The sequence below is a fragment of the Osmerus mordax genome, chromosome 8 (genome assembly GCF_038355195.1).
Source record: "Osmerus mordax isolate fOsmMor3 chromosome 8, fOsmMor3.pri, whole genome shotgun sequence".
Lineage (NCBI taxonomy): Eukaryota > Metazoa > Chordata > Actinopteri > Osmeriformes > Osmeridae > Osmerus > Osmerus mordax.
Genome location: NC_090057.1, coordinates 2,346,444 through 2,358,257, shown reverse-complemented (window position 1 = coordinate 2,358,257; position 11,814 = coordinate 2,346,444). Strand labels below are relative to the sequence as shown.

The 11,814-nt window shown below is 43.9% G+C and overlaps 2 protein-coding genes across 2 annotated transcripts; both read left to right on the top strand.

Moving 5' to 3' along the window:
- Positions 1-565: 565 nt before the first annotated feature.
- LOC136947838 (sodium-dependent glucose transporter 1-like) lies at positions 566-3,305 on the top strand. Its single transcript, XM_067242054.1, has 4 exons — positions 566-820; positions 1,263-1,431; positions 2,010-2,126; positions 2,228-3,305. The coding sequence occupies exons 1-4, from the start codon at positions 566-568 to the stop codon at positions 3,250-3,252; spliced, it is 1,566 nt and encodes a 521-aa protein (XP_067098155.1). The 3' UTR covers positions 3,253-3,305.
- Positions 3,306-8,264: 4,959 nt separating this feature from the next.
- mfsd4b (major facilitator superfamily domain containing 4B) lies at positions 8,265-11,765 on the top strand. The gene is made up of 4 exons (XM_067241292.1): positions 8,265-8,752; positions 9,258-9,426; positions 9,669-9,785; positions 9,874-11,765. Exons 1-4 carry the CDS (start codon positions 8,471-8,473, stop codon positions 11,202-11,204), a joined length of 1,899 nt encoding a protein of 632 aa, XP_067097393.1. The 5' UTR covers positions 8,265-8,470; the 3' UTR covers positions 11,205-11,765.
- Positions 11,766-11,814: the final 49 nt, after the last annotated feature.

The following is an 11,814-nucleotide window of genomic DNA, read 5'->3' as shown; positions in this document are numbered from 1 at the left end:
AGCTGCAGAGAGAAACTAGTTTTAGACGCTGCAGGTTATTACGTAGACCGCTCTAGTAATAATCTAGGCGCTTCCATATTTCTTCCATTTCTCAATGGCGCTAAATCTGCACGTATGAACTTCAAATGCTTACACATTTTTCATAGCCTTTGACCATCCATATCTTTACTTCATCTCGAATGTGTATGGAGAGGTGCTATAAGGCCTTCGTAGCTTGTTTCTCGCAAATGTGTGTACTAATCACTTAATTGAACCTGTTCTTGAAATATCAAGGATGATCTACGGAACCAAGATTTAATTGAGCTATATTTGCATTGTAATCCCCAACTGTAGACCGTGCAGATTTATGTCAAAACAAAAACATTAAATTGAAATGAAATCAAAGACAACATGAAGTGTCGACTCGATCTCCTCCTATTCCGACCGACTGAAGGAAGGAGCGGATTAATAAGTGACTAAATCAAAGGGATCTTTGAAACGGGATATTACACGGTGCTAAAGCAACACCACGCTAAATTGCACGAAGCCTTTAGCTGTCTCTCCAGTCAGGCATAATTTGACAGGTATGTCTGTCTCAATTGCTCGAGAGCCCGTAAACATCGATGATGATGAAGAAATTAAGGATGTAGATGCTAACAACGACAAAGAGGAAGATGACAAGGGGAAAGACAAGAAAAATGTTCATAACGCAAGTAATAGTAGTTTGAACCCAGCGTTTGAGGCGGTCGAAGTTAAAAACGGAGCAGCAAACGACAGTTCTTCGGGAACCTGCAGCCGCTGGATGGTCACATTGGCGCTCTGTTTGTCCTCTCTGGGACTGGTAAATATCTTACATTTACATTTAGGCATTTAGCAGACGCTCTTATCCAGAGCGACTTACAGTAAGTACAGGGACATTCCCCCGAGGCAAGTAGGGTGAAGTGCCTTGCCCAAGGACACAACGTCATTTGACAGGGCCAGGAATCGAACCAGCGACCTTCTGATTACTAGCCCGACTCCCTAACCGCTCAGCCATCTACATCTTGACATCGTATATCTTTCACCCGTAAAACAGCAATCTTCACGTCTCTCTTATTGATTTAGCCAGTGGAAGGATAAGACATGCTCATGTAAGGAAATGTAAAATCAGTTGCCTCCTCTTTAAATAATTAAGTTGTTGGAGCGATACACGAGTACGTGACTACGTACGTATTCATAGCTGTATCCCTCTGCCTACCTGAAGACTGTGTTTTACCTGACGTTTTCTATGTGGTCTGTTCCAGGGCATGAGCATTTCTGTTGTGGGCCCCACCTTTGAGGACCTTGCCATCAACGTCAACCAGGACATCAGTAACATCTCCTACATTTTTGTAGGCCGTGCTGCTGGGTACTGTGGTGGCTCGTTATTTGGAGGGATTCTCTTTGAATACTTAAACCCTCATTTGCTGCTGGGTGAGACTATAATATCTAGAAACCCCTGTTGTAGAATTACACCCACTGACCCTAACCCTGAACAGTTTAATCTACACAACAGTGTGTGACATGGTATTGCTATTTAAGACTTTTCTGTATTGACTTTAGAGAAGCCTCCTTTTTTTAACATTGGTGACTGGAGTGTGTCATTTGTCCATCGTTTCATATAGAAAGGACGGTTAACACAGATCTAGTTGCATACACTTGCTTGGGAGTCAGGTGGCTGAGCGGTTAGGGAATCGGGCTAGTAATCTGAAGGTTGCCAGTTCGATTCCCAGCCGTGCCAAATGAAGTTGTGTCCTTGGGCAAGGCACTTCACCCTACTTGCCTCGGGGGGAATGTCCCTGTACTTACTGTAAGTCGCTCTGGATAAGAGCGTCTGCTAAATGACTATATGTAAATGTACTAGGCAACTCACATAACACATATGCTAAAGGCCGGGGAAGCTCGACCGGTGTCACACCGAATACAGTCCGTGGTGCAACAACAACCATTCCAACATGGAGGACATTTTTACTGGAAACAGTGTTCATCGTTTCCTGTGCTTTTCCCTCCAGGATTATCCATGTTGGTCACAGGAATTGGCACGTGTGCCATCCCCTTCTGTAAGAAGGCTGCTATTCTCACTGTCATGATGTGTGGTATCGGAGCCACTATGGGTATTTTAGACACAGGTAAGACATTAACATTAAAACATTAAACAGCTTGTTGTAAATAACAGTGTTTGTGGTGATTGTTGTCAGTTAAAGAGTGGTTTTGCTTTTCTCTCTGACAGGTGGGAATGTCCTCATCCTGAACACGTGGCGTAAGCAAGCTGGACCTCACATGCAAGCATTCCACTTCAGCTTCGCTGTTGGGGCTTTCGCTTCGCCCATCATCGCTAAGCTGATATTCGGAACAGATCGGATCCCTGACAGAAACATCAGCACGGTAGCCATGGTAACCTCCCCACCCTTAACCGACCGGGTCTCCGAAGCCCCCTTGAACTTTCTTTACGAAACCCAAAGATGGACCACCGACCTCAAATCCTTGTGGTCCTATGTTGTGATTGGGTTCTTCATCTTCCTGGTCTCCCTCCTCTTCTTTACTATGTACTGCCGGAGCACCATGTCTCGTGACACGCTCCAGACGCAAGCAGCTAAGCCTCAGGTGTCCAAGAGCCACAACGCTCTCATCATCATGCTCTTCTGGTTCTTCTTCTGGTACGTTGGAGCCGAGGTGGCCTACGGCTCCTTCATCTTCACCTTCGCCAAGGATTACGCCCACATGGAGCAGTCTCAGGCCGCGGTCCTTAACTCTTTATTCTGGGGGATGTTTGCAGCTGGCCGTGGCCTGGCTATCTTCTTTGCTACCTGCATGCACCCAGGCACCATGATCCTGCTGAGTCTGTTGGGCTGCATGCTGTCCTCCCTGCTACTCACATTCTTCAACAACGTGCAGCTGGTCCTCTGGATCTGCACAGGGCTTTACGGCATCTCCATGTCCACCACCTTTCCCAGTGGGATCTCCTGGGTGGAGCAGTACACCACAGTGACTGGCCGCTCGGCCGCCGTTTTTGTGGTGGGCGGGGCCCTGGGGGAGATGGTGCTGCCTGCTCTCCTGGGCTTCCTCCTGGGGACGAACATCCGGGATTATCCCCTGCTCATGTACCTGACCCTGGTCACAGCCATCATCACCGCCATCCTCTTCCCCATCATGTACAAGTTGGCCACTGGCTCAAGCAGAAAACCCAGTGTCAAGAGCCAGACGCAGGCTGAGAATGACTACTGCCAAGCACAGCTAGACTCAGGGGCTGGATGAAGAAGAGAAGAAAGATGAGGCCTACCAGTGGAATTACACAACAGGTCAATTAAAATGCATTGGCTCTTGTCGTAAACGATTATAACACAGTATTAACAGTCCCAGAAGTGATCTATCTTTGATGTTTTGTAGATCTATGTAGAAGTGACCAAGAACAGAATTCTGGGCAGTGTTTAGCGTCAGTGCCATTGTCTTTTTTGCAAACACGATTTTGTCAGCACATTGTAAGATTTTCAAAGTACCGCGAAAACGATTTGTAAGAAGTAATACATATATTTACATGAAAGTCTGAATATTGTGATTAGACTTTAAGGTAGGCAGTATTTTGTTCACCACACATTGTCTAAACCAATGAAATGATTTACCGATATCTTACAATCATCCTCTCCACCATATTTTCATTAATCAGTGATACACCAGACCATTAAATTTGGTTAACCATTGACAATGAGATCAGTCTGTTTTTCTCATTTCAAAGTTCATTTTAGGTATTCTAATGTTGTATCGTGTTTCTTTTCCTATGATGTAGAGGGTATGTGCTCACAGCATATGATAGTATTCAAACTATTAAACGCAAAATGGACAATGTTTTTATGTACTCTTTGGATTGCTGGTTATTCATACACTAAAACATTCGAGCACTCAAGGATCCCTTAACTAAATTGCATATAGATGATACAAAAAGCAGAGTCGCCTGGTTTTCAGCAATCATTGAAAATCTTTTTTTTTAATTCTTAGACAGATGACGGATCCTAGACTTTGACCTGACAATCCCTTTGACCACTAAACATGTAGTTAACCTTTGACAAAATTTCCAAATACAATTTTTTCTCAGCATGTATGTTGGTCAGTCAAGACAAACTTGCTATACTGTATATGATCTATGTCAAATTGTCATGCAGACTGAAATTTTATCTTACGTCTTTGCAGTGTCTCTGTCCATCCAAGTTGTCTTTGCAGAAGGTGGAGACTATCCAAATATAAAGAGTGAGATCTTGTGGAAGACTATTATGGGATAGATTACGTCTTCATTATTTGGTGTTGACTGGAGCATACTGTTCATTTAATCAAAAATTACATCCTCTGAATTTGTGCAGTGCTTTCATTCCTTTTCTTTCTTAATTCTTCCTTAATATATGAAGGTGCCATATAGGTTTGATTGCTATTAATCTTCCTGTCAGGTGTGTTTTCCCCCGTCGACATGAAAATGGGATGTACCATAAGAAAATGGGATGTTCCATAAGTGCCAACCTGCTCCAAAGAGAGGGCGTCTGTAATAAGGAGTCAGGTGGCTGAGCGGTTAGGGAATCGGGCTAGTAATCTGAAGGTTGCCAGTTCGATTCCCAGCTGTGCCAAATGACGTTGTGTCCTTGGGCAAGGCACTTCACCCTACTTGCCTCGGGGGGAATGTCCCTTACTTACTGTAAGTCACTCTGGGTAAGAGCGTCTGCTAAATGTAATGTTAATGTAATACCAGCAAATTGTATTTTGTCCATGTTCAGTTATTGGTATGAAGTACTTGTTTCTTTAGTCTTTTATTTTTGTATCTGTATCCTAAACATTTTTATAATTGTTTTCTATTGTACAAATGAAAAAGTCTGGAACAAGTCGATTATGCGTTTTAACTGCAATTCAAACTCTGGACATTGGACTTTGTATGCAGCAACTATTCTTCCACTATCCACTGTGGCTAAATGATAAGAAAACTGTTTTGATCTTAATTGTACATTTTTTACAACATTTAAATCTACTACATCTACATCCTACATAATATATTAATGGACACCCAGTTGCGCTATTCAACGCTGAATTCCTCAGGTACTGTAAATTCTCAATTAAACAATTTTTTTTTTATGCCATACAATCCACTGATTTGTGTAATTGTTTCAGAACTTTTCTTGAAGACTTAAATAAAGAGGACATAGTTTTATATTATGTTGTTTCTTCTGTCGATTTTGGTTGTGCCATTCGGTGTATTTGAAATAATGGTAGGCTACACTGTACATTGGAGACAAAGATAAGCTACTCATAGGCCACTAGGGCAACGTGAAAGCATGTAGTCTTTGACTAAATCTTGACCTTGAACATTATATAGGCTAAGGGATGATTCCCTACGAAGTGTCATTTAATCCAAAACACACATGCTAACCCCTTTGGTAATTTCCACCAAAACACACATGCCAACCCCTTTAGTCATTTCCACCAAAACACACATGCTAACCCCTTTGGTCATTTTATCCAAAACACACATGCTAACCCCTTTGGTCATTTCCACCAAAACACACATGCTAACCACTTTGGTCATTTCCACCAAAACACACATGCTAACCCTTTTGGTCATTTCCACCAAAACACACATGCTAACCCCTTTGGTCATTTTTATCAAAACACACATGCCAACCCCTTTAGTCATTTCCACCAAAACACACATACTAACTCCTTTGGTCATTTGATCCAAAACACACATGCTAACCCCTTTGGTCATTTCCACCAAAACACACATGCCAACCCCTTTAGTCATTTCCACCAAAACACACATGCCAACCCCTTTAGTCATTTCCACCAAAACACACATGCTAACCCCTTTGGTCATTTTTCCAAAACACACATGCTAACCCCTTTGGTCATTTCCACCAAAACACACATGCTAACCCCTTTGGTCATTTCCACCAAAACACACATGCTAACCACTTTGGTCATTTCCACCAAAACACACATGCTAACCACTTTGGTCATTTCCACCAAAACACACATGCTAACCCCTTTGGTCATTTCCACCAAAACACAAATGCTAACCCCTTTGGTAATTTCCACCAAAACACACATGCTAACCCCTTTGGTCATTTCATCCAAAACACACATGCTAACCCCTTTGGTCATTTTTATCAAAACACACATGCCAACCCCTTTAGTCATTTCCACCAAAACACACATGCTAACCCCATTGGTCATTTCCACCAAAACACAAATGCTAACCCCTTTGGTCATTTCCACCAAAACACACATGCTAACCCCTTTGGTCATTTCATCCAAAACACACATGCTAACCCCTTTGGTCATTTTTATCAAAACACACATGCCAACCCCTTTAGTCATTTCCACCAAAACACACATGCTAACCCCTTTGGTCATTTGATCCAAAACACACATGATAACCCCTTTGGTCATTTTCACCAAAACACACATGCTAACCCCTTTGGTCATTTCCACCAAAACACACATGCTAACCCCTTTGGTCATTTCATCCAAAACACACATGCTAACCCCTTTGGTCATTTTTATCAAAACACACATGCCAACCCCTTTAGTCATTTCCACCAAAACACACATGCTAACCCCTTTGGTCATTTTCACCAAAACACACATGCTAACCCCTTTGGTCATTTCCACCAAAACACACATGCTAACCCCTTTGGTCATTTCCACCAAAACACACATGCTAACCACTTTGGTCATTTCCACCAAAACACACATGCTAACCACTTTGGTCATTTCCACCAAAACACACATGCTAACCCCTTTGGTCATTTCCACCAAAACACAAATGCTAACCCCTTTGGTAATTTCCACCAAAACACACATGCTAACCCCTTTGGTCATTTCATCCAAAACACACATGCTAACCCCTTTGGTCATTTTTATCAAAACACACATGCCAACCCCTTTAGTCATTTTCACCAAAACACACATGCTAACCCCATTGGTCATTTCCACCAAAACACAAATGCTAACCCCTTTGGTCATTTCCACCAAAACACACATGCTAACCCCTTTGGTCATTTCATCCAAAACACACATGCTAACCCCTTTGGTCATTTTTATCAAAACACACATGCCAACCCCTTTAGTCATTTCCACCAAAACACACATGCTAACCCCTTTGGTCATTTGATCCAAAACACACATGATAACCCCTTTGGTCATTTTCACCAAAACACACATGCTAACCCCTTTGGTCATTTCCACCAAAACACACATGCTAACCCCTTTGGTCATTTCATCCAAAACACACATGCTAACCCCTTTGGTCATTTTTATCAAAACACACATGCCAACCCCTTTAGTCATTTCCACCAAAACACACATGCTAACCCCTTTGGTCATTTTCACCAAAACACACACGATAACCCCTTTGGTCATTTTCACCAAAACACACATGCTAACCCCTATGGTCATTTCCACCAAAACACACATGCTAACCCCCTTTGGTCATTTCCACCAAAACACACATGCTAACCCCTTTGGTCATTTCCACCAAAACACATATGCTAACCCCTTTGGTAATTTTATCCAAAACACACATGCTAACCACTTTGGTCATTTCATCCAAAACACACATGCTAACCCCTTTGGTCATTTCCACCAAAACACACATGCTAACCCCTTTGGTCATTTCCACCAAAACACACATACTAACTCCTTTGGTCATTTGATCCAAAACACACATGCTAACCCCTTTGGTCATTTCCACCAAAACACACATGCCAACCCCTTTAGTCATTTCCACCAAAACACACATACTAACTCCTTTGGTCATTTGATCCAAAACACACATGCTAACCACTTTGGTCATTTCCACCAAAACACACATGCCAACCCCTTTAGTCATTTCCACCAAAACACACATGCTAACCCCTTTGGTCATTTCCACCAAAACACACATGCTAACCCCTATGGTAATTTCCACCAAAACACACATGCTAAACCCTTTGGTCATTTCATCCAAAACATCCTAACATGCAAAGGGTCTGTCCTGCCATCATGTGTGTTATTTTCTGTGTTTGGAATGTGATATGATCGCATCAAAGTTGAAATATTCTCAAAACAGTAAATATAACTTGACAGTAGCCTATGTTTAACAACTAGACTAGCCAGCTATCCAGTCATGTCATTGTCCCCAATTCAATATTTTCGAGGACGCCAGAGGTCGCTGTTCTGGCAATCTCATTCCTATGACTACTTCCTGCAAATTGACGCGTCGTCAGCTGAGCGCCTCATCATTATACGCTTGACATATGGAGTATCTTTACCATTAGTAGAGGCTCTCCTCTCTTGCTATCCGACCTTCTAGGATGGATGGATAGAATGAATGAATAAGCACGGTCTTCAGCACGGTCGTTTTGAGGTGCCATTCACGAAGTATACACCACAGTGAGTTGCACAAATTTGTTGAGGCTACTTCGCCGACCTGTCCAGCGTTAGCCGTAATTTGACAGGTATGTCGGCCTCGGCCTCCCGAAAGCCCGTTGTCAAAAAGAAGCAGGTACGTTTTGCTAGAATGACAGATGAGGATGAAAACGACGACCAGGAAGATACTCTTTTTGACAAGAGGAAAGACATTCGGCGGGGTCTGAAGAGTGTTCTAAAAGCAGGGAAGCGGAGGAAAAACCAAGGTTTCGATGGAGTCGAAATTATTGACGGAGCTGGCAGCGACGGTTCTTTGGGAAATTGCAGACGCTGGATGGTTACCTTGGCGCTGTGTACATCCTTCCTTGGACTGGTAAATATGAATCCAGATCGTACGTCTTTCATTTACAGTAGCCATCACGTTGTCAGTTTTATTGACGCAGTCGAAGGCTATTTGGTGTGTCGAACACATGTTCTGTCTCTGTGCGTATCAAATTCTGAAAGCACGTTCTCCGATGTTTAGGAAGTATATCCTCTTTTACACAGGTTGGTAATTGATACATACACTGTTCTGTAGTTGTCCATGTCTGTTCTTGTGTTTGGCTATCATTTATTTCTTATTTGCCATCTACATCGTGGCTGAGCAGGACTTGCATCCTGTTACTACCAGTATAACTGGCTCTACAAGTTCATGGGTCTCAGCTCTGGTGGAATGATATATAATACACTTTTAATGACATATAGCTTATGAAATGTCAAACCATAAAATACATGGGTCCCTACTTTTTTCTCAAGAAAATACATGGGACCAATTGAATACGAAAATATATCTTCATAAACATTGTTCCTCTGTTTTTCTGATTACTGGTCTGTTCCAGGGCATGAGCATTTCTGTTGTGGGCCCCACCTTTGAGGACTTGGCCATCAACGTCAACCAGGACATCAGTAACATCTCCTACATTTTTGTAGGCCGTGCTTCAGGGTACATTGGTGGCTCATTATTTGGAGGGATTCTCTTTGACCACTTGAACCCTCATTTGATGTTGGGTAAGACTATAATATATCTAGAGACCCTTGTGGTAAATGCACCAACTTGAACCCTGTACAGTTTAATATATAAGTGTGTGGCATGGTATGCGTGATTACTGCTGTATGTTAGTTCTTTTGTGTTTAATCTTATTGGCATGTTTGTGGTATGTGATGTGTTTATTCAATCTTGTAGTGCTTTGAGGAAATGAAAAGCACATGATACAAAGGGTTTTATTATAATCCTTTGTTTTCCCATTCAGGATTCTCCATGTTGGTCACAGCGTTAGGGATGTGTGCCATCCCCTTCTGTAAGAAGGCTGCTATTCTCACTATCATGATGTCCGGTATCGGAGCCACTATGGGTATTTTAGACACAGGTAAGAACATTAAACAGCTTGTTGTAAATAACAGTGTTTGTGGTGATTGTTGTCAGTTAAAGAGTGGTTTTGCTTTTCTCTCTGACAGGTGGGAATGTCCTCATCCTGAACACGTGGCGTAAGCAAGCTGGACCTCACATGCAAGCTCTCCACTTCAGCTTCGCTGTTGGGGCTTTCGCTTCGCCCATCATCGCTAAGCTGATTTTCGGAACCGACCTGGTCCCGCACAAAAACGTCAGCGCGGTAGCCATGGTAACCTCCCCACCCGTAACCGACCTGGTCTCCGAAGCCTCCCTCTCCACAGCGCTTCTCTCCGTGATCCAAAGCTGGACCGTCACCCTCCGGTCCATGTGGGCCTACGTTGTGATCGGCTCCTTCCTCTTCCTGGTCTCCCTCCTCTTCTTCTTCATCTACACCTGCTGCTCACCTTCTCGTGACACGCTCCAGACGCAAGCAGCTAAGCCTCAGGTGTCCAAGAGCCACAACGCTCTCATCATCATGCTTTTCTGGTTCTTCTTCTGGTACGTTGGAGCCGAGGTGGCCTACGGCTCCTTCATCTTCACCTTCGCCAAGGATTACGCCCACATGGAGCAGTCTCAGGCCGCGGGCCTTAACTCTTTATTCTGGGGGATGTTTGCAACTGGCCGGGGCCTGGCTATCTTCTTTGCTACCTGCATGCACCCAGGCACCATGATCCTGCTGAGTCTGTTGGGCTGCATGCTGTCCTCCCTGCTACTCACATTCTTCAACAACGTGCAGCTGGTCCTCTGGATCTGCACAGGGCTTTACGGCTTCTCCATGTCCACCACCTTCCCCAGTGGGATCTCCTGGGTGGAGCAGTACACCACAGTGACTGGCCGCTCGGCCGCCGTGTTTGTGGTGGGCGCGGCCCTCGGGGAGATGGTGCTGCCTGCTCTCCTGGGCTTCCTCCTGGGGAGGATCACGGGGGATCACCCCCTGCTCATGTACCTGGTTCTGCTCACCTCCACCATCACCTCCATCCTCTTCCCGGTCATGTACAAGTTGGCCACCACGCCCAGCGGTCCGAGTCGGAGACCCAACGTCAGGGGGCGTCCAGAGCCCGACGACGGGGAGGATCGACAAGCGTTGCTCGACTCGAGAGCCGACGAGGAGGAGGAGCAGGAGGACGAGGCCGACCAGTGGAACGACGCAGACTTCGAGGTGATAGAGATGGACGACGCAGGTCTTCTGAACTCTCCTAAGAAGCCGTTCTCCTCGCCCCCCGACGTGGCTGCTGGGCTGTCAGGGGACACCAGCCCCCTCTTCCCCTCAGCGCTCTCCAAAACCCAGTCCCCTCAACACTCTGACAGGTCCTCCTTCTCAGACCACCTTCCCCTTCTGGGGGAATCACCCAGAAGGAAACTACTGCTCTCTCTGGAAAGAGAGAAGAGAGACTAAGACCTCGCAAGGAGGTGACTCCCCCCGGTGAACCTGAGTGCTGTGAAGATGCTACTGTGTCCTAGGCTAGCTACGTCTACGGAGAAACATGTCTATAAACACGATGTACTTGGCAATCGAGTGTGATTTCATTGTATCCTTAGCTTTTCCTTGTTTGTTCCGTCCTCTCATGCACTGAATGTTGTTACTGAAATTATATTTGATCCTTTGGGCTGTGGGTCATCTAACGCAGCCTTACACAGTTCTTTGGCTGTATATTTTGCAGACTTGAACATTTATTTCGTAAACACAAATGAATTATATAAAATAATAGCAATACCGTGTTAAAACTTGAAGACATTTTCCTTTTCACTTTTTGTTTCAAACAAATTAGTGCATTTGAGTTCAAGACCTAGTGTGGCATGGATATTTGTTTTTGCACTTTTTTTGTAAAATAGAAAATAAAAATATATTTTCTAACTAATGTTTTCTATGTAATGCATTGTGATGAAATGTGTTGCTGTACTTCCATTCAGACGTGATTATCTTCTTTTTCAATAAATTAAAACCTTTGGATCTTGAGTGAGGAAAAACAAATTGATTCATACTTGCATTTTGATACATTGAGTTT

Bases quoted from the DNA above. Each gene is read 5' to 3' on its own strand.
- LOC136947838 (XM_067242054.1), top strand. From the start codon at position 566: ATGTCTGTCTCAATTGCTCGAGAGCCCGTAAACATCGATGATGATGAA. The intron at 1,432-2,009 runs GTGAGACTATAA...TTTTCCCTCCAG, and splicing joins AAACCCTCATTTGCTGCTGG to GATTATCCATGTTGGTCACA. The intron at 2,127-2,227 runs GTAAGACATTAA...TCTCTCTGACAG, and splicing joins TATGGGTATTTTAGACACAG to GTGGGAATGTCCTCATCCTG.
- mfsd4b (XM_067241292.1), top strand. From the start codon at position 8,471: ATGTCGGCCTCGGCCTCCCGAAAGCCCGTTGTCAAAAAGAAGCAGGTA. The intron at 8,753-9,257 runs GTAAATATGAAT...GGTCTGTTCCAG, and splicing joins GTACATCCTTCCTTGGACTG to GGCATGAGCATTTCTGTTGT. The intron at 9,786-9,873 runs GTAAGAACATTA...TCTCTCTGACAG, and splicing joins TATGGGTATTTTAGACACAG to GTGGGAATGTCCTCATCCTG.